Consider the following 22902-nt stretch of genomic DNA (forward strand, 5'->3'; position numbering starts at 1 on the left):
GAAGCTTATAAACAAGCGGTCCCAAGAAAATCACGCTCGGCTGCGGCACAAGATAATGCAGCAGTAGAGCTGCTTCCCCCATGCCACCAGGATACTTCGCCGTGTCACTTTTTATGTGGGAAATTGGAGAAAGAATTGTAGCTGCAGGTGGCAACAAATGCTGGTGCCTAATAGATCGCCGCCACGGCATAAGGTAGAAAATCAAGCATCCAGCTCACACGATGGCCACAGGCCTTATAGTGCCATCCTCCAATGTAACCTCCACCACACACCTTTCAGAAGTTTATTGCGGATTGCCTAGGTAGTACCGCCAGCGGCTTCTCGACTGCAAAAAGGCTCCCGACACCCGCGCGGTCGGATTTTCGCCGTACCCATCCAGTTCTTCCGCGCTAATGGAGGCACTGGCCATAGGCAGCTTGTCCAGGTGCAAAAGATTCGGCAGACTCTCTGCTAGCGACTTCAAGTACACATCCTGCTTGGAATATGGCATATTAGACCAGTCTGAGATGAGGGCCAAAACTTGCAGGCTTGTACTGACTGGTGAGACCCACTGGCCGAACAGAAACCGGCCACTTGATGATTTCTCGATAGTTTCGGAAACCAAGAACTCTATCCCGATACGCAAATCTGTTAGATTCGGAGTTCCTCGCAGAAGCTCATTGAAGCCTGTGGGTGATACACTGGCGTTCAGGCTCAAAACACGTAAACTTGGAGAGTTCAAATACCGAAACAGCTCCTCGTGAATGCTAGCTTTGGTAGAGCACTGGCCATGTCGATTGAACTCGAATTTAGCCTTGCGGAGGAGCGGCATCTGAGATACACGCTGGAAAAGGAACACAAACAGATCTCGGTCGTAATGTGAGTATGCGCTAGAATCGAATCTGATACTGAGCTCCCGGACGTCCTTGAATCTGCTAATGTCAAGATGCTCTCGGACCCAGCAATCTACAGTCAGGTGAACCACCTGCACGGGTGCACTGCTTAGAGTATCAAGCATATTGACAATGTCCCCGCTATGTGATCGATAGTCCAGGAACTCCAGTACTGGGAACGAGTTGCTTGTCAAGAGTGTTTGCCCGAGTATAGGCACACCAAGCTGTATGTTGAAGCTCTCGTACCAGCTGCTTCTATATCCAAAAACCAGTCGCTTTAGGCACAGAAACACCAGAGGCACAGTGTGATCTCTGCATACAAACCGGCTCCATATCGTAACACTGGCGACATTGGTCAGCTCCAGCGATACTAATGATGACACGTGTACTTTTGGTATAATCTGGCCAAATAGTCTGTAGTCTGAGGAAACCTTCAAGTGTTTCAGTTTCAAGGCAGGAGATGGCAGTTCCCTGAAAATGCCAGTGACGTGCGCGTAAAACTGAATGCTGTTGAGATTCTCTGACAATGCATTTGCCAGCTGACTCATCGGAAAGTACATATCGGCGCCCATACCCGTGTTGGCAATTGAAGTAATGCTTGTCAGGTTGGGAAAGAGCACCTTAAGATGCAACTCCATCTCAAGAGGGTCCTCGCCCGAGGACGCTGCTAGCTGCTTGTATTGTTGGCCGATATCCAGCACAAACCTCAACGACTTGATCTGGGAGCAGACCTCCTTTGAAATACGCAGCCTTTCCAAATAGGCAAATACGCTTCTTGAAAGCGGCACGTCGATATGGAGCATTAGGCCAGAAAAGTGCCCTGCTGCTCCTACAGCTCTGGCCAGGTCCATGTTGGTCTTCCAGTGGGCGTCATGTATCAGACTGTTGGGTTCAGTGGGTGGCTGCGCTTCAAACTTCTCCATAGACCTGGGCTCTACGATGAGATACTGGTACTGAAACGGCTGTGCGAGTCGCCTCCACCTACGGTCGACCTGTGCTATCGAGTCAACCCCGGTCCTGAAACTGGCTTCAGAGCTACTTTTGCCATTGCGAGAATATGCTTCGAGACTGCAGCAATTGCGGAAAATTGTGTCCAGGACCTCGTCCATTCTGCTACACTATACAAATAGAAACCAAGAAACAGGTTGTGAAACAAGAAAGCTTCAGCTGCTGATGCTTCAGAAACCCCATGGCACAGCCACAAGGTTTCGCAGCAGTCTTCAGCAGAGTATGCATTGTGCAAAGGAAATGGAATTTCTAGCTAGTGCTGCCCTACGGATCCGGCGGAAACTCTGGTACCGTCTTGAATACTATGTCACCAATGGGCATGGTTTTCGGCGGAACACCGTCCAAAGTCCATTTCCCTTTGGAAAATGCCGGGTAGTACATGGGCGGTAAATAGACGGGTGCGGAGATTTGGCAGCGAACGGAAGATCCTGACAAAAGACGTCATTATATGTAGTGATCCTGGACGGTGGGTAAGCATGTCGATGCACAGCGTCTGCGCGCTATAGCTAATAGGCTCAGGAGTGGCTGCATTGATATCTGTACCCATGTACCTTGCCGACCACTCACTCATATCAGCAACGTCCATATATACGCAAAGCTCCCATAGCCGTGGCAGTTGCTTCAGAATTCGGACGAGTGCAGTGGGAGAAACGTATGTCCGCAGCCGCAGCCGCAGCCTTTGCAAGGTTGGCGAGTGGGGCCATTGGGAGAACTGCGTGTCAAGTCTTACTGGCTTGCAAAAACGAGCGTTTCCCATGAAACGGGCATCAAGTCTCACCAGGTGTGGCAGTCGACATATTGCCTGAGTGATCATTTCTCGGAACCGCTCCTTCATCGGGCTGCGGCCAACCACTTCCACAACCACCCGAATCTCCTGGAGGTCTTTGAGTTTACTTAGCTCTATATCAAGACAAGATGCCCCGATCATAATCAGATGAAGGGTGTGTAGAGGCGATGTGTGTACAAGTCGCAGAAACCGACTGGTGTTTGGCGAGTAACATGACAGGCTCAAAAACTCGAGGGCAGGAAACGGGCTGTGGCTGATGAGCAGAGGGGTTTTGAATCGCTGGTGGTGAAAGATGAACGCATTGGTAGGATTTTCAGGGCCGTGAATAGTGAGTCGACGGAGCTTAGGGAAGCGAAAGTTTCCCACTGTGTGCTTGCATACAAGCTGCGTAACAAAAAGGTCAAGATCGCAGGGCTTGAGACTCAGAGTCTCCAGGCTGTATATCTGGACGTTTGTGTAGAAACTGTGAGGCAGCTCGCTGTATGACTGGATGTTGAGGTGCTTGATGTTCGCAAGCCTAGTGTCAGAATCAAGGCTTAGCTTGACCGGAGTGAGCGAGAGGATATTTAGTCGCTCCAAGCGCCAGGCAAAGCGTCTGATCATGAGTCTCAATAGAAAACTACCGCTTGTGTCGATTCCTTCGCTAGGTATGGTGTAAATCTCTCGCAGGCCAGGAATCGTGTCAACAAGAAACGAGCACATTAGCTCCAGTGCCTCTGGTGGGCAGAGCTCCTGTGGTCTGAGAACACCCTGGTTGCCGACTATGAACCTCAGGGTTGTGAACTGGTACCAGGTAATGAAATCAATATCAAGCTGCTTCAAATACTCAACGACCACCCATGGGTTGGCAACATCGACGTGGATGCTGAGCCCGCTTAGCATATGCTGAGCGCCAGCTGACTTGATCAGCAGCAGGTTGTCGGACCAAACTGCCCTGTTGATCCCGCCAATATCTAAGGCATACCGCAGCTCGCAGGTCGCAAACTGGTACATGTACGGTAAAGCGACCACCCTCCACACACGACACACTGCCCCCAGTGGCTGGAACGCTTTGAACAGACCGTTGTCAGCAGGAAGCCGCCAGTAGACAGAGTTCTTGTAAGGATCGCTGTAGAAAAAGAATATGTTTTCGATGACGACAGAATACATTCTTTAGAGAGAAAACGAGAGCCAAAGGGTGGGCGAGAGAAAGGAAAAATGGAGAGAAAAAGGACTGAATAGTTTTCGTGTGGGGGTGGGGAGGTGCAGTTTTATTCTCTCGGCAACATCATGCATCTCAAGCATTATTTGGGGTCTGTAGCCACTGCTCTTCATAGGATACGCAATCATGAACATGGGTGAATGTGTGGCAAACAGCTGGGGCTGACCTTGACATCCGATTCACAATGGACAGGCGAAGAGCGCGCCAACCACTCAATTTTCGGGTGGTTTTCAAGCATGCAACCTATAAGCTGGCACACGAGTCCCACATCAGCGAGGTGGCATCCAAAATGAAGGAATAGGGGCTAGCGCCATCATTTTTGTGCACAAATACTCGGATAGTAATAGTATTTCAGATGTAGCATTAAATAAAGATGCTGTCAGGTACGAGTATGGTTATTAAAAGAATAAAACGTGCTATATTTCAAGTACAGAGGTAATGCCCAAAGCATGATCTTGTCCATCCACTCATTACAATACATGAGCTCGTAAGAGGCACAGTACTAGTCACCACGCACCTTTTAGTATACTTGCCCATGTCTATGGGAAGCTATCCTCAATGTAGAGGTAGCCAGCTGGTTATAATACAAAGTAGCCATGTGTATTGGTCGGGTAATGAAGCACAGAGTCACCAATGCAGCTAGCCAATGGGCTGTATATTCGTAACTAGTACTATTTAAAACAGGCCGCATCATTCAGAAAGATACTGAATTTCACGTTATCTTCAGCTTTATCTCACTAAAAGCCCACAAAAATGGTTGTGATAGTTTTTAATGTGCTAATAGGGGAGTTTAAATAAGTTTAAATTTCAAAACAAATGAAAAGGAGAGACGAGAAAGGAAAACTACAAATGCCATGCATTGGCCATTATGAAGATTTCGCTGCTATATGGCACCTGACCTCATCGGTGAAACCAGGGCGACAAGCAGTTATTGTAGCAGCCACAGGACTCCACTGGATATTTCTATTGCTTCAAGGTGAGAGCTGCTCTCATTATTGGTCGACCTGATAACTTCCATGGTCTCATCATGGTGGCCATCACTGGCCGCGCAACAGCCTCAACAATAATATATTGATATGACATCAAAATAGCCACTGATATAAATTCAAAATATGAGTTTATTATCCATATGCCTCCTACTTCGTATTGCACTGGATTAGACTCTTCATTCTAGGAACTAACATATGGCAGTTGTGTAGTTATTAGCCTCATATGTAATCTATGCTGACAGTGCTACAATGCTACAATGACATGAAACACAATACAGGCATGCACATTTTAGAACATCTATATTTATTCAATGGCCCTCATTTACAGCACATGATTTATAGCCATATTTTAACATTCACGTTAGAAACTGGAGTATATATGCAGGAAGATGTTCATCTATATAAGAAGCAGTTGAGAGAAACGGCCAAGGCTTGAACCAAAGAGCACATTCCAGCTATCAGAATTAGATTTTCCTCATTTCATTGTTCTATTTTCACTTTATGTTTTGCTATACTGTCAAATACTGGACCGGATCCTCCTTGTCTTTCATTTATATTTTTCTATTAGCTTCGTGCCTTTCTGCACTCTTTCACACTTTCTATATATATCTTCAGGTGTTTCAGCCCACTCTACATTATATTTTTATCGTTTGAAACAATTTGACACCAGCCTTGTCTCGCGCAGCCCCACCAGACTTTGTCAAATCCAAGAACAAAGACTTCAATAATCAAAGCAAGCAGTGCTCAGAAACATCGCTGCAAGTATGGAAGATGGCAATATGTGCATTAGTGAGGCATGTCATAAGACTGGGGAGCAGTGTATATGAGGGAACAAGGAAGCCGACTTTGGTAGACAGATGCTGTATGATATGCTACACAAGAATCGTGCGTAATATGTGAATAAATATCGGTTTAACTGTTGTTAACTTGGGGAATGAGTGGATCTCGAATATATGGAAAAAATAACATCTCAAAGTGACTCGGGGAAGAAGGAAGGCTGGTTGTCTGTCTGGGCTATTGTACTTATGCGTTTTGGCCTTGTCTATGGTGGCGCAGGGGGACTCCAGACCCCGAATATCAACAGCTGTGTTTGTTAAATGTGTTGGAATTTTAAAGATGATATTTAACTGAAGAAAAGGGAGAAAAGAGAATAGATGAGTTGCGCGGAGGTGTTTTCAATGTGGCCATCTGTGCAATTCATCAGAAGCTAGACGCTACCTCTATAGTGTAGGCTGTAGCAGGGCTCTCGTTGGCGTCTGGCCTGCGGTCACCTGACTCGACTGACATGTCGACGTTAGGGACAGCTGTGGTGGGCGCGCAACACTACTGTTGTGATAATATATAGAGCACATAAGATATGGGTATTTCTGTACGTGTTATTGAAATATTTGAATTACGGAACAAGAGAATAAAACGGGAAGTGTCGATAAAATTACGAGCGCCGCACACTGCCCCTTTTGAGTATTTCGTTCCTGTGTGGTATCTGAGCGTAGCAGCTAAACCAGGGCAGCAAGCTGCGATTGTAGTGATCACAAGTCTCAGTTCGATTCCTCAATTGGCTCCGCACTAGAACTATTATGGTTATCGGCCAAGGTGATGGTTGACATGATATTGTCTTGCAGAACAACTTGAGCCACACAACAAGACTAAAGAACATTTGTTTGAATACCTAATGGCGAATTAAACTATCATGATCGCTTTCAAGAGGGGAATCACCAATACTACTTGTGGTCAATTCAGCCTTAATGTCATCATATGTAATATCCGAGGAGCAGGAGGTTCTGGGGTTATATTAGCGGCAGAGTGCAAGAATGGAGTGTCAAGCGTACTGCTTCACTGTTCGATCTCCTTATGTATACATTATTTCCCACTAATTTCAGCAGTTGATCGGTTCAGAGCCTCGGCTCAATCCGGATAAGCGTCAGTGTGTCCGAGTGGTTAAGGAGACAGACTCGAAATCTGTTGGGCTCTGCCCGCACAGGTTCAAATCCTGTCGCTGACGATTCTTTTGCCCATTCCTTTTGCCGCCCCACCCCGGCCTCGGCAATCCTCACTCCCCGAGCGCTGACCAAGTCACGCGCTGCACATGTTTTTGCTGCTGCTTTTGGCGGACCGCCGGCGATTCCTAAGCCGACCGGGTCACGCTTCCCACCACCACACCGCAAGCCACTGTCCCCAGCCCCCCCCGACGCCTTATGTAAAAGCTGCTGCTTGTGCTGCCAGCTGCGTATTTATTGCGCTCCAACCCACCTGGAACGAAGCGCCTGCCTCATCTCGTTCTCCACTCCAACCATGCTCCAACCATGCTCCAACCACTCGTATCTACCATTTACTTTGCTGCTCTGTCCTGTGCGCTTATCTCCCAGCCACAGCAGCGACAGCTCTCCACGCCAGCCAAGCCGTTCAGCCCTGCTCTCAGCCACAGACAGCCATTCACTGTCTACGAGACTCCTCTGTCTCTGAACCCCATTGCAAGCCCTACCACCTTTTCCTCGTCGCTTGCCCACAGCGACCCCTTGCTGCTGCAGAGCATGTCGATTGCTGCCACTTATCTGCACCAGAAGCATGGCATCCAACTGGACAGCATCCACATCACCGATGCATACACCGACACTGCTACAGGGCTAACACATGTCTACATGGTCCAGACCCACGGTGGCCTGCATGTCACCAATGCCGTAGCAAACGTCAACATTGACAAGAATGGACGTGTCATTTCGTCTGGCCATTCATTTACTCCTGAGCCTCTGGCTAGCAACAATGCCGACTTTTCATCAGCTGCTCTCTCAACAGACTCTGCCAGAGCGGCCCTTCTTGCTTTGGCCAACCACATCCAAGCACCACTTGCCGACACTGACCTTGGTGGCATGGCAGCAACCAGCTTTGACTCACCGTCTGGGCTCACTGTCACGAACTTGCCTGCACACTTTGCCATCGATGGAACTGCCCGTATTACCTCTGCTCTCTTGCAGAATGCTGACGGCTCAGTATCCAGCGTCTGGCGTGTCAATGCCGAGCAGCAGGACCACTGGTGGACTGCAAGCATCGACACTTCTTCGCACAATGTGCTCGCCCTCTACGACTGGTACTCGCAGTCTGAATCATACAATGTCTATGCCAAGGATGTGCTGTCTCCTGAAGATGGCAAGCACACACTGGTTGCTGACCCGGCAAGCAAGGATGCCAGTCCAAAGGGCTGGGTCACCAAGGGCTCGACCTACGGCAACAATGTCTGGGCACAGTCCAACCCAACCGGTGGCTCGACATGGCAGACAAACCACCGCCCGAAAGCTGGCCCCGGCAATGTGTTCGATTTTCCCCTCAACTTGTCGCAGCCACCAGAGTCGTACATTGACGCAGCTATTGTGCAGCTGTTCTATACCAACAACATCATGCACGATCTGTCCTACATCTACGGCTTTGATGAGGCTGCAGGCAACTTCCAGGATGAGAACTTTAGCGGCAGAGGGGTTGGCGGGGATGGCGTCATTGCCAATGCCCAGGACGGCTCTGGCACCAACAATGCCAACTTTGCCACGCCTCCTGATGGCCAGCGTCCGCGCATGCGTATGTATACATGGACCCAGACTATGCCAAACCGCGACGGCGACTTTGAGCAGGACATTGTGGCACACGAGTTCACCCATGGAATCTCGAACCGGCTGACAGGCGGGCCCGCCAATACCGACTGCCTGAATGATGGCGAGTCGGGTGGCATGGGCGAGGGGTGGAGTGATGCAGTGTCGACTATCCTGCGCCTCAAGAGCACTGATACACATGACACTGACCTCGTGCTGGGCCACTATGTGTACACCAAGGGGATTCGCAACTATCCGTACTCGACCAGCATGGACACCAACCCATCAACATACAGCTACCTCGACCGCATGGACTACCAGGAAGTGCATGCCATCGGCGAGGTGTGGGCTGAAATTCTGTATGAAGTGATGTGGGCGCTGATTGACAAGAATGGCTTTGCCGATGACATTTTTGCCCACGACCTGACCAAGGGCAACTCCATCATGCTCCAGATCCTGCTTGACGGGATGAAGCTGCAGCCGTGCAACCCAACGTTTATCGATGCACGCAATGCCATAATTCAGGCCGAGCAGAATCTGACTGGTGGCAAGAACAGGTGCGAGATCTGGGGTGCATTTGCCAAGCGCGGACTTGGTGTCAATGCACCGGGTGGTGGATGGGGCAGGCATACCGATGACAGCAGTGTTCCTGATGGGTGCTAGCGGTGAACATGTGCATATGTAAATGTCCCCTCCATTCCGCCTCCATCAGTTTTCAACGCCCATTTATAACCATCGCTTTCCAACCTTGCAACTACTTTGTTAACCACACCGTCCATTTCTTAAATGCATCGTTATGTGCCATGTGCACAAGCAGTAGAAGGAAGGCTTTGCTTAGAAGTAAGGTGTTTGGCGGCAATGGCTTCCAATCAATTTCGGCATTCCATTGTGGTATTGTCCAGATATTGGGATCTGTGTGTTTTATTATCCAGAAAAATGGCTCTGCTAGGCCCTGCTCATCAGGTATAAATATCACAGCGGCCTGTTGCTAAATGACAGAGCCATCATCAAACACCCAGTGCGGTTCCCTATTCCCCATTCCCCATTCCCCATTCCCCATTCCCTATGTTTCTCACTTGAAAGCACTTGCAGCAAAGGCAGATATTCGACTGGTCTTGTCTGCTTGCCTGTGCATAGATTCAGTATCCAGTAGACGAATGGCTTGCCAAAAATATCTTATCGGACAAGCGACAGCGAGCTAATGCATATAAATATGTACAGCCAGTGCCCGAAGCGGCAAGAGGCAACCAATACGATTGCTGGCTCTTGATCCTCTGAGGGACATGGCGTGGGGTTGCCCGAATGACAACAATATGCATGCACAACCGACTGAGCAAAAAGCAAAGGTGGCATGGACGAACACCACCGGTTGGCGCAAACCAGGGTGCCGAGCACTAGGACGATCCAAAAGAGTATGGCGATCTGGCGAGCAAAAATAGATCCGTAGTGGGGCTTCCGTGGATCGAACACGGTGCCTTATGAACTTCAGTCATACGCTCTCCCAGATGAGCTAAAGCCCCAGAACCGTCGAAACTGGAGTCCGATTAAGCCTTAGATCATGAGTCCTCGAATGTTCTGCTGTTATGCTCGAATCCGACGAGCATGAACATGATGACTCGGCTCCAACTCCCACGATATCCCCTGACCCAGCTCCCACGGATCCAAGTCCGCAGGTGGTACAACAATGCAGTACCTTTATGCTGCAAGGACCAGTGACCGGTATTCCCGTCGTTCATGCAACGCAACGTCGCTAGTAAGACACTAGTGCATCGAAGCATATATATGCTTCGATTCGACAAGACCCCAAGACAATTCATCATCCAGTGTCTACTAGAGTTCCCTACTCATATATTCTGTTTCAACCCGTTTTAACCCTGTTTCAAGTTTGAATAGTATTTATTTGAACTTCGACCCGAACCTGACAAGATTCCCTGACTCTGTCCTCCTGCTATATCATCTGACTCGGATATGTCCGCAAGCAGTTTATCCAGCCCTGGGTTCCACTCCGTTGCTTCCTCTGCCACAAACATAACACTGCCTTGACCTGCTTCGATAGGCCCGACATTATTGGTGGGGGTGGCATCAGCCATTCCCATCTTTATTAACGTTTGTTTATAGGAATCAAATAGGGATTTAATGAAGTAGTCAGCCCACACATAGAGAGTGTAGAGAAGTACGAAGAAATATAGGAGAGGGGGTTGAAGAATAGTGCACTACTAGAGGTGCTAAAGAGAATTGGAGGGGGGTTGTTTGCTTTGGCAAGTGCTTAGTGCATAGGTACAAGTTGAGTATTCTTTGGCTTGTGCTAAATCTGCTCTGCTCTTTATAGTGAATAATTTAGATATATGAAAAATGTACTGAAAAATAATATTGAATCTAAGGGCTACTATCATATCGTTGTACTTTTAAATAGATCCTGCAATGGCATCTATCGCTATTGAATATTTAATGATCTGACACATATCCTAATTATTTATAGACCATAGGGGACAAAACTCAGCTTTCTAGGAGACTAATCATTATACCTATTTTTATTAGTACCTACCTTAAACTTGGTATTTAAGTATATTACAAAAGAACAAAATGTTTTAGAAGGTTTAAATATTTAGTACCTAGTTTAGTAACTATGAATGACCTCCTGTGCTTACCCCACCAGTGCCTGCAATCTACAACAAGCTGGCGCCAGTCCTTAATGCCTATGATGCCAAGTACAGATTCGCCAAAGATAGCCAATGCTATGGTGCCAAGGCAAACCCACTTAAGTATCTGCATGCATACATTCACCTATGCCAGCTTATCAAGAATGAGCAGCTTGGCAAATCTTCCTCCCCAATGCTTGCCTCTGCGGACATCATGGATCCCAGGCCATGTGTGCTTAGACAAGCAAATAATCAAGCAGGTGTTTATTTCAAAAACACGCGAGCAGGTTACAGAGATCAACGCAGCAAAGAGGGCAGCGACAGAGGCAAGGAAAGCAGCAGAAAAGGGTGAAAAATTGGCCAAGAAGGCTGCACGCGAAGCAGCGAAGATGCCATCAGATGCAACAGAGGCTACTGCAGCAACTGCAGCAGTAGCGGCTGATTCAATTGTTGGTGCATCGGCGGCGGCAGCAGACACTGTTGCAGCACTTAACAATGCATATGCACCAGCACCCCCAGTCTGTGCACACGACCCGGTCCAAGGGATCACACAATCTGTGTGGGATGTGTGGGGCCGGGTCGCAGATCTAACATCAAAGCCAATTAAGGTGCATGGTGATAGAAAATTCCACGGGATGGCGACAACAGATGGTGTAACGATATGCATTTTGTTACAAGACAAGGTACCTAAGGCTGGTGCTGCAGGAGGCAATGTTGCGGGAGGCAATGCTACAGGCGATGCTGTGGGAGGCGATGCTACAGGAGGCAGTACTATAGCTGACTGTCGCTATATTCACCAGATCCCACAGCCAGAGCTGCAGAATTTGAAAGGCCGCTGTGTATTCATCGATCCAGGTCAGGGCGATTTGCTACACATGATGCATGAAAATAGCAGCAATGGGAAAGAGGGTGAAAAAAATGCTCTACCGCTACACACGGCAGCAGCACAATAAGGAGCTCAAGCTGCGCCACTATGACAGGATTCGTCGGGCTACAAAGGATCAAGTCCCAGAAGATGCTGTCTGCAGAGCAGAGGCAGAGCTTTCCAAGCACTGCTGCCGGTCCCTTAGCCCAGCAAAATTCCGTGCCTACGTTGCTGCCTGTGCATCTGTGCGGTGTGTCCTAGCACCGTTTTATGCCAACACGATGACAGCGCGAAGGTTACCAGAGCAGCAGCCCACTAAGTCAAACAAGCAGCACCAAAGGCGCTGGAAGGCCCATCCAGGTGTCGGGACCAGTCCCAAGGTGTACCCGCTTCACCGCAAGCTGCGCCTTGATTCATTCATGAACCAGCGCTGAAGCGCCTGCGCTGAGTAGGCCATCAATATGGGAGATGTCCAGGATCGCTATTGCATTAACAGCCATCCGACACCTTCAAATGACCGGTTCGCTATGGTGCTTTTATCGACATGTCAACTCATGCTGGTTAGCAGCCGAGCTCGCATCATGAACAGAGCAATTCTAGTAGTCACAAGTATTATGTGCCATTTCAATCTGTGATATTGTTTTACTTCAATTTGCAGACTTGGCTCGAAAAGCAATACATCTATAAGTTTTACAGTTGTTTACAATCTTGGTTCTTCTGCATTACCACGTATCCAAGTAATCCAGATGCCTCCCTGAGTGTTTGTATGCACGTCGTTATCGGTATCAGCTGAATGATTTTGCTGAATCTTGATATGGCCATTGGCTTAGCTGAACTCCAACATAAATCAGGACTGAAGCGATCGCCAATTCAAAAGCATCTATAAGCGTGTGCTTGTATAGTAAAAAGTCACTTCATTTTTAATGACTGAGAGATTACAATGGCTTGTCGGACAACAGCAGCTCTCCGCACGGTGTCCGCTTAGTTCACAAACTGCTTGTAGCATGATACTTCTATTAATATGAGTATTGTATGAATTTTCAATAAAGTCACAATGTACAAGCGATTGAAGCTTCTTAACAACGGAACGAGACCGATGATCCATTTTCACAAGGACACGCTTACTGAATTATAATTGATTTATAGTGTCCATCACTCCAATCCCTTTCAGCGCAGATAAACTATTGTCATTCAAAATATAATCGATGGTTCTCTTTGCAAGTGATATGCTTAATTCCCAGGCACTTATATTCCTTCCAACTCGGAGTTTTAAGCGTTGGACATTGGTCGAAATCAACCAACAGCCTGGAGCATTTGCAAATAAACTGCAGATTGGCTGTTTTTGCACAATTCACTGCATGGAGTATATCTCCCTGCTTGTGTCTGTATGGAATTAAGAGGTGGTGGTGTCCCAATAGCTATGCCATTTGCATTGAGCGACTGCGCATTGAATATTATATAAGATTTTGCTTGCGGAGGCAATCGTGCTTGAAATACTGTGCCAATGGTATTTTTTTATCTCCCTTCCTTTCTTTTATGTTGCACCCATCGTGCTGTTATTATTATATCAGACAGCGTCATACTTGCTATACTAGCTCCTTATAATGTCTTCGTCTACTAGTACGCTCTTGATGCGGGCATTCTCCTTGGAGCCTGACAACCCAGACAAAATCCTCGCTGAAGCTATGCGGCAGGTAAAGAACGAATATTATCTCTTCCACCTCGGCTACGGCCTGGCTTCGGGCTTTGCCGCAGTCATGGTGATTTTCCTTCTCGCTGTCTTCGTCTGGCGCCGCTTTCTCGTCAACCGTACATCTCTACGTCTAATTTTCTTTATTACGCTTATGGATTGCATCCTGGGCCTCACCATGCTGGCCAAGGTGGTGAAAGGGAATAGCACAGGCTGCCGGGCATATTATTTCTTCACTGGCTTTGTCACATACACAGGCGTCTACGCATCCACAGCTATTGCCGTCAATCTGCACATCATGTTTTTGCGACCCAGGCTGGTGGTTCCACGCGAGTACTGCGAGTATCTGTACTTCCTAGTTCCGATTCTAGCAGCACTGGTTCATTTGGCGACGCTTACGGGGATCGCTGCAAAACAAGGCTACTGCTCGGCATTCGAACCATACCAACCAGGAACAGCCTCGTTTGTGGTGTTTGTGGTGTGTGCCTATATGCTGACGCCGGCACTCTGCTTGCTCTACAACGTCATTACATTCACACGCATTATCCTGTCGCTTTTGCAGAAGCAGCGCGAGATCAACAAATGTCTGCAAAAGATCTCTGCCGAGAACCAGGCGTTCCTGTCCAGCAGCAAGACCAGCAAGTGCAGGACCACGATGCGGCACGAGGAGCAGCGGCTGCGGGCAGCTCGCAACGTCTACAATGCAGCGGTGCGTATCGCTATGTATACCATTGCGCCGCTGGCTTGGTTCTGCTGCAATATCGCATATTACTACATCCAGTACTCTATCCAGCTGACGGACAGGAGCGAAATTCCAAAATTCGTCCATATGCAGAAGCTCGCGTGGTTTGGACACGCGGCCACAGTGCTGGCCAACTTTCTGGTGTTTGTGACCGATCCTTCAGTCGTTCGTGTTATCAAAGAAGTCAATAGGGAGCTGACCAAGAAATATCCGCTGGTGGCACGGCACAAGGAAGCCAGGATCGAGCCAAGCCAGGAAATTGATACAGAGTCTTCTAGTGACAGTGGTCTTCAGGTGCTGTCGCTGGATACGATGCCGACCAAGAAGTCAGCGTACCAGCTCGCATTCCCGGAGCCCAGCGATGACGAATCTGCGGTCAACTCGGATTCGACGGTTCTGGAGGCCAGATTGAGACCGCTGCACCAGAGATACCCAGCCAATCAGTCGGAGGCCGATGCCTATATCAGGCGGATGTAGAGTTCTTGATGATCTAGTTTCAAATGTTGAACATTGCATCTCCAAGTGAGCGGCTTGTATGTGACCACTGCTGACTGCCATATATGCTGTATTGTGAATTACTAAGGCTTCGTGACTACTCGTCCAGGTCGATGTACATGGCTGGCAGCATTCCTTCCTTCTTGTCGCCGATCTTGCGCACCTTCCACCAGCTCTCGGCCTTGTCGCCATCCACAACCCTCACGCGGTCCCCAACGGCAACCTTCAGCTCATCGTCATGCTGCGGCTCATAGTCGTATTTGGCGGTACCAAACAGGGCTTTGGTCTTGTTCCAGCCGCGGGATCCCGGGGCGCCCAGAGTCTCAGCATAATCTTTCGGGAACCAGCCGATCTTGCCACTGGGCTCCCAGCCATCGCCGGAATCGCTCTCTGCCTCCTTCAAAATAACACCGTACATCCAGCCTTCGTCTGAATGGTCGAGCGTCGATGGGCGGCCGAGCGGCACGGGCTTAGTCTCAACCAGATCGCCAGTCTCAATGGGCAGTTCGTCGGCGCCGTCAGGATGGTACGGATAGAGGGCACGCAGACGCAGCTGCTGGTAGTTGTCGTGGTCGAGCCTCTCTTCTTTGGCTGCGGCAGGCGTCTTACTGTCGTCGGCAGAGGCGGCGGCGATAAGACCATGGAAGGGGTTGTTTGGATCAGGTACTTGGGCGGCTGGTTCAGTGGGGCTGGCGGAGGCTTCGGGAGCGACAGCAGCAGCAGTAGCATGCTTTTCGGGCTCGTCATCCGAGTCGTTGTCCCACTCCTCTGAGCTAGTGTCGCTGTAGTTGTCGAGTTCGAGCGAGTTGGTAAAATTTGGCCCGCTGTACGGAGCAGTAGATTGGGTAGGCTCGACTGGCTGTTGGCTGGCAGTGGCGGCAGCAAACGGGTTGCTGTTTTGCTGTGCCGGCTCTGGCTTCTTCGCTTCAGGCTCCGGGTCCACTGGGAGACCCAGAGCACGCTGGCGTTCGCGGAACCGCTCTTCCGCCATGTCCTTGAGCAGCTGGTCCCGCTCCTGCTTAGTCTTTGCCTGTGCCAGGCGCTCAGCAATGCTGGGACCTGATGACGACTGCTGAGTAGCCCCCATGCCCTGGCTGGTGACAGGAGAGAACGCCGAGGTGCGCAGCGTCGAGACACTGTCGGGTGACGGAGTGAACTTTGGCTTGGTGATCTTCTCGATGCGCTTGAGGCGGTCGATCAACTCCTTGACTTCCTCGCTCTTGAGCCCAACACCCTCCTGCCACTTGCTAGTATCGGCAGCCGAAGCGGCACTGAGATCAAACTTGTTAATCTCTCGCTTGACATCTTCCATGCCATTCTGCACAGCCTTTGCGCGGTACAGCTGCTCGTGGTGCTGCTTATCGACGCGCTCAATCTCGTGCTTGATGCGCTCGTTCGACTTGCCATCCTCGTCGAGTGCCTGACCAGTCAGCGCGGCCATGCGCTGGGCGACGAGCCGGGCAGCCCTCGCCTCCATCTCCGACATCCCGCTGGTGTTAACCCCAGGACTGGGGTTCTCCTTGGCATCGCGCTTGCGCACAACATCGCGCTTGGTTTCGGCAAGCTCAGTGGCCAGGCGTTCGTACTCTGTAATCAGAGATGGTAGGTCCTTTGTCAGCTCATCGATGCCGCGAGCGAGCTTGGCACGGCGGGCCAGCTGCTTGCTGTACTCTGACTCACCGCCGACTGTGTCTGGATTGTGCGATGGAGGTCCTCGATCTCGCGCTTGAGCTCGTCGATGCGCCAGCGGGCGGAGATGCGAGACTCGGTGCGAGACTGCTGCCTTGACTCGATGCCGGCCTTGAGAGACGCAATCTCGTCTTTGCGCTGGCGCACGCTCTTACGCAGCTGCTCGACCGACTCGGCAGTGACGGGCACTGTGGCCTCAGGTGTGGGTTCCGCCGACGACGTGCCGTGACGGCTCGATCCAGCCTGGTTGCGGCGGCGGTTCGCGCTCTTGTATGCCGAATAGCTGGCATCGTCTTCTTCAACGGGAACCGAGGAGGCGCGCACGGGCGTGGTGACCCTGACGGGTGTCTTTTTAAAGTCCTTGAACATCAGCTGCTCTTTCATGTTGACCAGCGAGTCCATAAAGTCCTTGCTGCTGCGCGGCACCAGTTCCTGCGGTAGTTCCTGCGGCAGGCGATCTCCGGCGATGCGGCGGAAGATCAAGTGCATGGCAACGCTGAATTCGTCCAGGTTGAGCTCGCCCTGGTTGTTGATGTCGGCAAGACTCCAGACTTTTGCCAGCTCGTGCTGTGGAAGCCCAGATTGCGCAAACACCTCGCGTGCCTGCTCGCCCTTCAGCACACCGCGGTGGCCTGGGTCCCAGCGCCGGAAAATAGCCTCGTACTGCGCCTTCTCTGAAGTCGAGATCGCCCACTTGTGCTCGCTCTCGCCGATGCGTCCGCTGAGTAAATTCTGCTGGAACGACTGCTTGGCGCTGCTCAGTGACGCGGCCACGCCGCCCATAGGGACAATATCGGGGAATCGTGACTCAAAGTCTTGCACAGGTGAGATATCTGCAGGGACTGTAACAGCGGGCGCAACCAGCGTTGGTGCCTGCTGCCCGCCACTGTAGAATGAGGGCGTGGGCATAGCAACATTCATTGCCTGTGGCTGCTGGTAGCCGGGGGCAGGCATCTGCGACTGAATCTGGGGCTGCACTGGAGGCTGTTGCTGTGCCTGGTATCCAGGAGCCGGGACGGGCATACTGGCCTGGGCAAAGCCTCCCGAGGCAGCAGCGTTGTTGGCAGCCTCGATCTCAGCTGAAATCTTGGATGGCAGCGCAGGCGGAACGGTCTTGCCGTTGATGCGGCACTGTGTCAAGAACAAGGCCAGCATGAATTCTGGCAGCGACAGCGACCCGGCGTGGTGCGGGTCTGACAGTTCCCAAATCTTGCCCAGATCCAGAGTCGACAGCTTTGACTGCTCCAGGATTGTGCGAGCCGTCTGGCCTGAGATTCTGGTAGCCCCGGGCTGCACGCTGCTGTAAAACGTCTGCGCGTAGTTGGGCGCATCGGTGGCTGGGATAAAGCTCAGTTGCGGAAACCCTGCAGTAGCGCTATGGAATTAGTGGTATGCAGTGTGTTGTCGGGTCGGCCGAGAGAGAGAGAGAGGAGGTGCTCACCTTGCTGGGCATTCATCTTCAAATGGACCTCGGGTAAAAATTAAAAGAATATAGGCTGCTTTCAGCAAATGAAGACAAGGGAGAGGCATGTTTATGTGTCAAACCTGCCTAGAGCCATTCTGTCGATCGGGCGTCACACGCATACCGCGGCCAAACTGGCGGGTGAAGACTCAGCTTCTCATGCACACGCACACTCTGCGCCTGGCATTCGTTGGGTTGCCCTGATTGGGCCAAGCTCTCTCCAGCGTTGCAGTTTTGAGTTTCCATTCTCCGTCCGAAACTGCTGGACGGCGTGCGCTGTTCTGCAATTCTCTCGTTTCTCTATTTTATTTCCTCACATCCATTCCATATTCATTTGTCGCGTCATCTAGAAAGCTAAATCCATATTTTTCTGCCTGGAATAAAGAGCAAGCGAGTTTAGATGGTTTATCAGTATATCGAACGAACGGCTATCCCAGCGTGGGGGCCTCAGCAATCTGAGACGCTCATTGCAGCTGGAACGGTTGCAGGCGCCATGGATGCCACATTCTCCAACACGTCGGAGCTTGAGATCTTCAAGCTGAGCTCGGACGAAGAGGGGGCACTAGGCGCGGTGGGCAAAGTTGATGCTACGGCACGGTTCCAGCGGCTGGCGTGGTCAGGCAAGGTCGGTTCCCACGATCTGGGGGTGATTGCGGGAGGTCTGGAGAACGGTGACGTCGCTCTGTGGGATCCTGCCAAGGTGATTGCTGGGGAGGCTGACGGGGCGCTTCTGCACTCGAGCTCGGCGCATACGGGCGCAGTGGGCGGGCTCGAATTCAACCCGTTCCAGTCGAACCTGATGGCGTCGGGAGCCAGCAATGGCGAGGTGTTTATCTGGGATATCGTCAACGAGTACAAATCGTATTCGCCTGGAGCGCGCTCACAGCGCATTGAGAATGTGACGGATCTGTCGTGGAACAACCAGGTGCAGCATATTCTGGCCACTGCCAGCAACACTGGGTCGTCGGTTGTCTGGGATCTGCGCTCGCGGCGCGAGGTTCTGTCGCTCAACAGCCCTGGAGTGATCGGGCACAACAGCATGATGGGCGGCGGACGCGCTGGAGTGTCAGCGATTGTGTGGAACCCAGCCAGTGCTACGCAGGTGGTGACAGCGTCCAGCGACGACAACAACCCGGTGATCATGCTCTGGGACCTGCGCAATGCCAACGCACCGTCGCAGACGTTCTCGGGCCACCAGCGCGGGATTCTGTCGCTGTCGTGGTGCCGCAAGGACTCTGGGCTTCTGCTGTCGAGCGGCAAGGACAACCGCACGGTGTGCTGGAACCCGGCCAACGGCGAGATCATCGGTGAGCTGCCACCGTCGAGCAACTGGGTGTACGACGTGCAGTGGAACCAGGCAAACCCGAACCTGCTCAGCGGGGCGTCGTTCGACGGGCGCATCAACTTGTATTCGCTGGCGCGTGAGAACGACTCGATCGAGAGTGCGGTGGCGCCGGTTTCAGACGATCCGTTTGCACCGCAGTCCAGCACGGCGTTTGCACCTGCACTGTCGCTGAAGCGGCCACCCAAGTGGCTGGCGCGGCCCTGCGGAGCGACGTTTGGGTTCGGCGGCAAGCTGATCTCGTTTGGCAAGACGGCGGTGGCACCAGTGGCTCAGGTGCCGGGCCAGCCCGCGCAGCCTGCACTGCCCGCACCGGCACTGGTCAGTATTCGCGAGTTTGCGTCGGAGCCTGAGCTTGCCAAACAGGCAGTCCAGCTTGAGGAGCTGCTGCAGAACGACCAGGCAGCTGAGGTCTGCCGCGAGCGTCTGGAGCAGAGCAAGGGCACTGACCAGGAGCGGTCATGGGAGGTGTTGCAGATTCTATTCGACACGAATGCTCGTGATAAGCTGATTAACTTCCTGGGCTTCGACAAGACTGGCGTCAAGGCGCGCATTGAGGAGCTCATTAAGGCCAAGGCTAAGGAGGAGGAGGAGGAGGCTTCCAGGGAGCCGTCTGAGGAACCGTCTGAGGAACCGTCTGAGGAGCCTGCTGAGGAAGAGGAAGAGGAAAAGGAGGAAGAAGAGAAAGAAGAGGCGAAGGAAGACGACAACCCGTTCGCACAGTCCACCTCGGGCAATGCCGAGGCTGACGACTTCTTCAGCAAGCCCATCGAGACGGCAAACAGCGAGCCAACCGCTGCGGTCTCAGGAAGTGAGTCCCAGCCGCTGCAGGCGGCGTTTGCAGGAGCATTCCGCATCTACGACAAGTCCAAGGACATCGCAACGGAGGATGCTGACGGGCTGATCACGCGCGCGATTCTGCTGGGCGACATCGAGGCAGCGGTGGAGCTGTGCATTGAGCAGGAGCGGTTTGCGGATGCGCTGATTCTGGCTACGTGTGGCAGCGCAGAGCTTGCGCAGCGTGTGCAGCAGGCGTACTTCAGCAAGCGCGCGCAGCAGGCATCGTACGTGCGGCTTCTGCATGGTATTGTTAGCGGCGACCTGACGGACATTGTCCGCAATGCAGATCTGGGCGAGTGGGACGAGATCCTGGCGCTTCTGTGCACGTATGCGCAGGGTGACCAGTTCAGCAGCCTGTGCGAGGAGCTGGGCAACCGACTCGACGAGGCCCAGCGGCTCAGCGATGCGGTTCTGTGCTATCTAGCGTCTGGCAACCTGGAGAAGGTTGCGGGGATCTGGATTGCACGTGAACAGGGTGCCGAGGGCCCAGCGCGCATCCAGGCGCTGCATGCGCTGGTGGAGAAGGTGTCGGTGTTCCGCAATGCTGTGCAGTACATTGACCCGGCGCTCGGCGACGAGCAGGCGGCGTTCCCGCTGGCGCCACTGTACGACGCTTACATCGAGTATGCCAACTTCCTGGTGTCGCAGGGTCTGCGGGACATTGCCAGCCGGTACCTGGAGCGCACTCCTGCATCCTACCGCTGCTTCACCCCGGCCGGTGAGGACGGCTTGGCTGCGCTGCGTAACCGCTTGTCGGCCACTGCTGATGCCCCGTGGACCGCTGCTCCGGTGGCCGCCGATGGTGCCCAGGTCCAACCTGAGGTCCAACCTACAGTCCAACCCGCAACCCAGCCCGCCCAGCAACAGCAACAGCAACAGCGCCAGGTGTCGCAGGCCTACCCCTCGACGCAGAGCTCGGCCTACCCGCCAACCAGCGCTGCAGGTGGCTACGGTTCTCAGCCAGGCTATGCGCCGGCTACTATGCCCACTGCCCAGCACTACTCGGCTCCTTACACCCCCGGCTACGGTGCACCGGCGCCGGGCTACCCAGTTGCGTCGTCTGCTTATCCAGCAGCATCGGCGGGTTATCCGTCGATGACCCAAGCCTACGCACCGACAGCGCCGACGATGCCATCGGTTTTCCCGCCACCACCGCAACCGGTGAATCCGTCGTCGATTCCCAGCGGCAGCACTCCGCCGCCGCGCCGTGAGGAAGGCGCCTGGAACGATCCGCCGATGGTGAGCAAGTCGAACAAGCGCACACCGCAGGGCATCCCCAAGCCGGCCGCCATCGTCAGCCCATTCCCGCAGGGCCGGGCCACGCCGCCGCCTGCGTCGATTGCACCGTTCAACGCTGCGCGGTCGCCTGTCCCGCAGGCATCGGGCGTTGCCCAGGCTCCACCTCCTCCACGCGGCGGATTTGTTCCGACGAGCAAGCCGGCGCCGCCACCACCCGCTGCCAGTGTGCCGTTCCCGGCGGCCCAACATGTACCGCCGCAGCCGCAGGCACAGCCGTTCCAACCGCCGATGCAGCAGGCGATGCAGCAGCCAGGCTTTATTCCACCGGCCATCGGTGCAGCGCCCGGCGGCCCGGGTGCTGTGGCGCAAGCATCGCGCGGCCAGGTGGTGTCGCCTGGAGCCACACAGCCCGCACGTGTAGCGACGCCAGCCAAGCCAGCGACGCCCAAGCCAACGGCCAAGTACCCGGCCGGTGACCGGTCACACCTGCCGGCCGAGTGGAAGCCTGTGGTGGCGGCTCTGGGCCCCCACATTGCGCGTGCCAAACAGTTTGCAGCGCCAGCCCAGAAGCGCATGGTGGATGATGCGGAGCGGCGGCTGAACCAGCTGTTTGATCTGATGAACTGCGACGAGGTCAACAAGAAGGAGCAGCTGGCGCCCGTGTTCCAGACCCTGGTGCGCGAACTCGATGCCCGCCGCTTCCCGGCCGCCCTGCACCACCAGGCCGAGCTGATGACTATCAACTCCGAGCTCACCACCAACCTGGTTGGCATCAAGCACCTCATCAATGTCCTCAAGACTCTGCCCATGTAGGCATGCATGCGGCACAATCCGATATAAAAGCCTCCGTTATCTTGTCATTCCTTTTACTCGATCACTTTATTAAAAATATCGCTCATTCCCCATGTGGCGAGATTAAGAATGGCTGCCTTGCTGTGAGGGGTCACATAGATCCACCTCTTGGATATAGAGCCAAGGCTATGCAGCATCTGCTTTGCCCAGTATCAGTTTTATACCTCTCTTGCTTCACTAAAGATTAATGTAGCTACCATCCACCACCTGTTCCAGCGCCATGTCGGTCGTATCTGCTCTATTTGCCAGTGACAGCAGGGAATGTAAGCAGCAATATACGTACCATTCGAGCTAACTGCACCCCCTGCTAACCACTTGACCACGTACGCAAACTCTACGAGTGGAGCAATCGCTTACAGAGCAAAAATATTGCCTTTGAGTCGCGCATCGAATACTCTGACGACCGTCGAGTAGGTTTGCATACCGCCTTTTTTGTTGATCGACACGCTCTAGCCCTGTTTCTTTTGTGTAGAATACTGTGTTTGAGCAGGATATTCCGTTCCCGCACTACATTGATTACACTTTCGGTAACCCAAACAACGGATATAGCCCGGAGCGCCTGTATATTTTCGTTGATGACGAGTACATTTTTACACATGCGGAGTGTTCATA

General features: G+C 52.4%; 7 protein-coding genes and 2 non-coding genes across 9 annotated transcripts; 5 read left to right on the forward strand and 4 right to left on the reverse strand.

Moving 5' to 3' along the window:
• Positions 1–142: 142 nt before the first annotated feature.
• DL89DRAFT_266115 (uncharacterized protein) lies at positions 143–2006 on the reverse strand. Its single transcript, XM_040886967.1, has one exon. The coding sequence runs from the start codon at positions 1979–1981 to the stop codon at positions 284–286; it is 1698 nt and encodes a 565-aa protein (XP_040744603.1). The 5' UTR covers positions 1982–2006; the 3' UTR covers positions 143–283.
• Positions 2007–2081: 75 nt separating this feature from the next.
• On the reverse strand, positions 2082–3865 carry DL89DRAFT_119667 (uncharacterized protein). The gene has a single exon (XM_040883192.1). The coding sequence runs from the start codon at positions 3814–3816 to the stop codon at positions 2188–2190; it is 1629 nt and encodes a 542-aa protein (XP_040744604.1). The 5' UTR covers positions 3817–3865; the 3' UTR covers positions 2082–2187.
• Positions 3866–6777: 2912 nt separating this feature from the next.
• DL89DRAFT_t47 lies at positions 6778–6859 on the forward strand. Its single transcript has one exon. It is a non-coding gene; the product is annotated as a tRNA-Ser (tRNA).
• A 282-nt stretch (positions 6860–7141) lies between these two features.
• On the forward strand, positions 7142–9262 carry DL89DRAFT_266116 (uncharacterized protein). The gene has a single exon (XM_040886968.1). The coding sequence runs from the start codon at positions 7161–7163 to the stop codon at positions 9096–9098; it is 1938 nt and encodes a 645-aa protein (XP_040744605.1). The 5' UTR covers positions 7142–7160; the 3' UTR covers positions 9099–9262.
• Positions 9263–9882: 620 nt separating this feature from the next.
• Positions 9883–9955, reverse strand: DL89DRAFT_t60. The gene has a single exon. It is a non-coding gene; the product is annotated as a tRNA-Phe (tRNA).
• Positions 9956–10014: 59 nt separating this feature from the next.
• DL89DRAFT_266117 (uncharacterized protein) lies at positions 10015–10281 on the forward strand. Its single transcript, XM_040886969.1, has one exon. It carries the CDS (start codon positions 10019–10021, stop codon positions 10187–10189), a length of 171 nt encoding a protein of 56 aa, XP_040744606.1. The 5' UTR covers positions 10015–10018; the 3' UTR covers positions 10190–10281.
• Positions 10282–13466: 3185 nt separating this feature from the next.
• DL89DRAFT_119685 (uncharacterized protein) lies at positions 13467–14888 on the forward strand. Its single transcript, XM_040883193.1, has one exon. It carries the CDS (start codon positions 13544–13546, stop codon positions 14846–14848), a length of 1305 nt encoding a protein of 434 aa, XP_040744607.1. The 5' UTR covers positions 13467–13543; the 3' UTR covers positions 14849–14888.
• On the reverse strand, positions 14523–18061 carry DL89DRAFT_266119 (uncharacterized protein). The gene is made up of 3 exons (XM_040886970.1): positions 17997–18061; positions 16554–17919; positions 14523–16530 (listed from the first exon to the last, which is right to left on the reverse strand). The coding sequence occupies exons 1-3, from the start codon at positions 18010–18012 to the stop codon at positions 14964–14966; spliced, it is 2949 nt and encodes a 982-aa protein (XP_040744608.1). The 5' UTR covers positions 18013–18061; the 3' UTR covers positions 14523–14963.
• Positions 18062–18260: 199 nt separating this feature from the next.
• DL89DRAFT_244834 (WD40 repeat-like protein) lies at positions 18261–22251 on the forward strand (the record flags this gene model as incomplete). The annotated part of the gene is made up of 2 exons (XM_040885075.1): positions 18261–20988; positions 21067–22251. Exons 1-2 carry the CDS (start codon positions 18418–18420, stop codon positions 22249–22251), a joined length of 3756 nt encoding a protein of 1251 aa, XP_040744609.1. The 5' UTR covers positions 18261–18417.
• Between the last annotated feature and the right edge of the window lie 651 nt (positions 22252–22902).

This window comes from Linderina pennispora (assembly GCF_002104995.1).
Source record: "Linderina pennispora strain ATCC 12442 chromosome Unknown DL89scaffold_4, whole genome shotgun sequence".
In the NCBI taxonomy this organism is placed as follows: Eukaryota; Fungi; Kickxellomycota; class Kickxellomycetes; order Kickxellales; family Kickxellaceae; genus Linderina; species Linderina pennispora.

Bases quoted from the DNA above. Each gene is read 5' to 3' on its own strand.
- DL89DRAFT_266115 (XM_040886967.1), bottom strand. From the start codon at position 1,981: ATGGACGAGGTCCTGGACACAATTTTCCGCAATTGCTGCAGTCTCGAA.
- DL89DRAFT_119667 (XM_040883192.1), bottom strand. From the start codon at position 3,816: ATGTATTCTGTCGTCATCGAAAACATATTCTTTTTCTACAGCGATCCT.
- DL89DRAFT_266116 (XM_040886968.1), top strand. From the start codon at position 7,161: ATGCTCCAACCACTCGTATCTACCATTTACTTTGCTGCTCTGTCCTGT.
- DL89DRAFT_266117 (XM_040886969.1), top strand. From the start codon at position 10,019: ATGCTCGAATCCGACGAGCATGAACATGATGACTCGGCTCCAACTCCC.
- DL89DRAFT_119685 (XM_040883193.1), top strand. From the start codon at position 13,544: ATGTCTTCGTCTACTAGTACGCTCTTGATGCGGGCATTCTCCTTGGAG.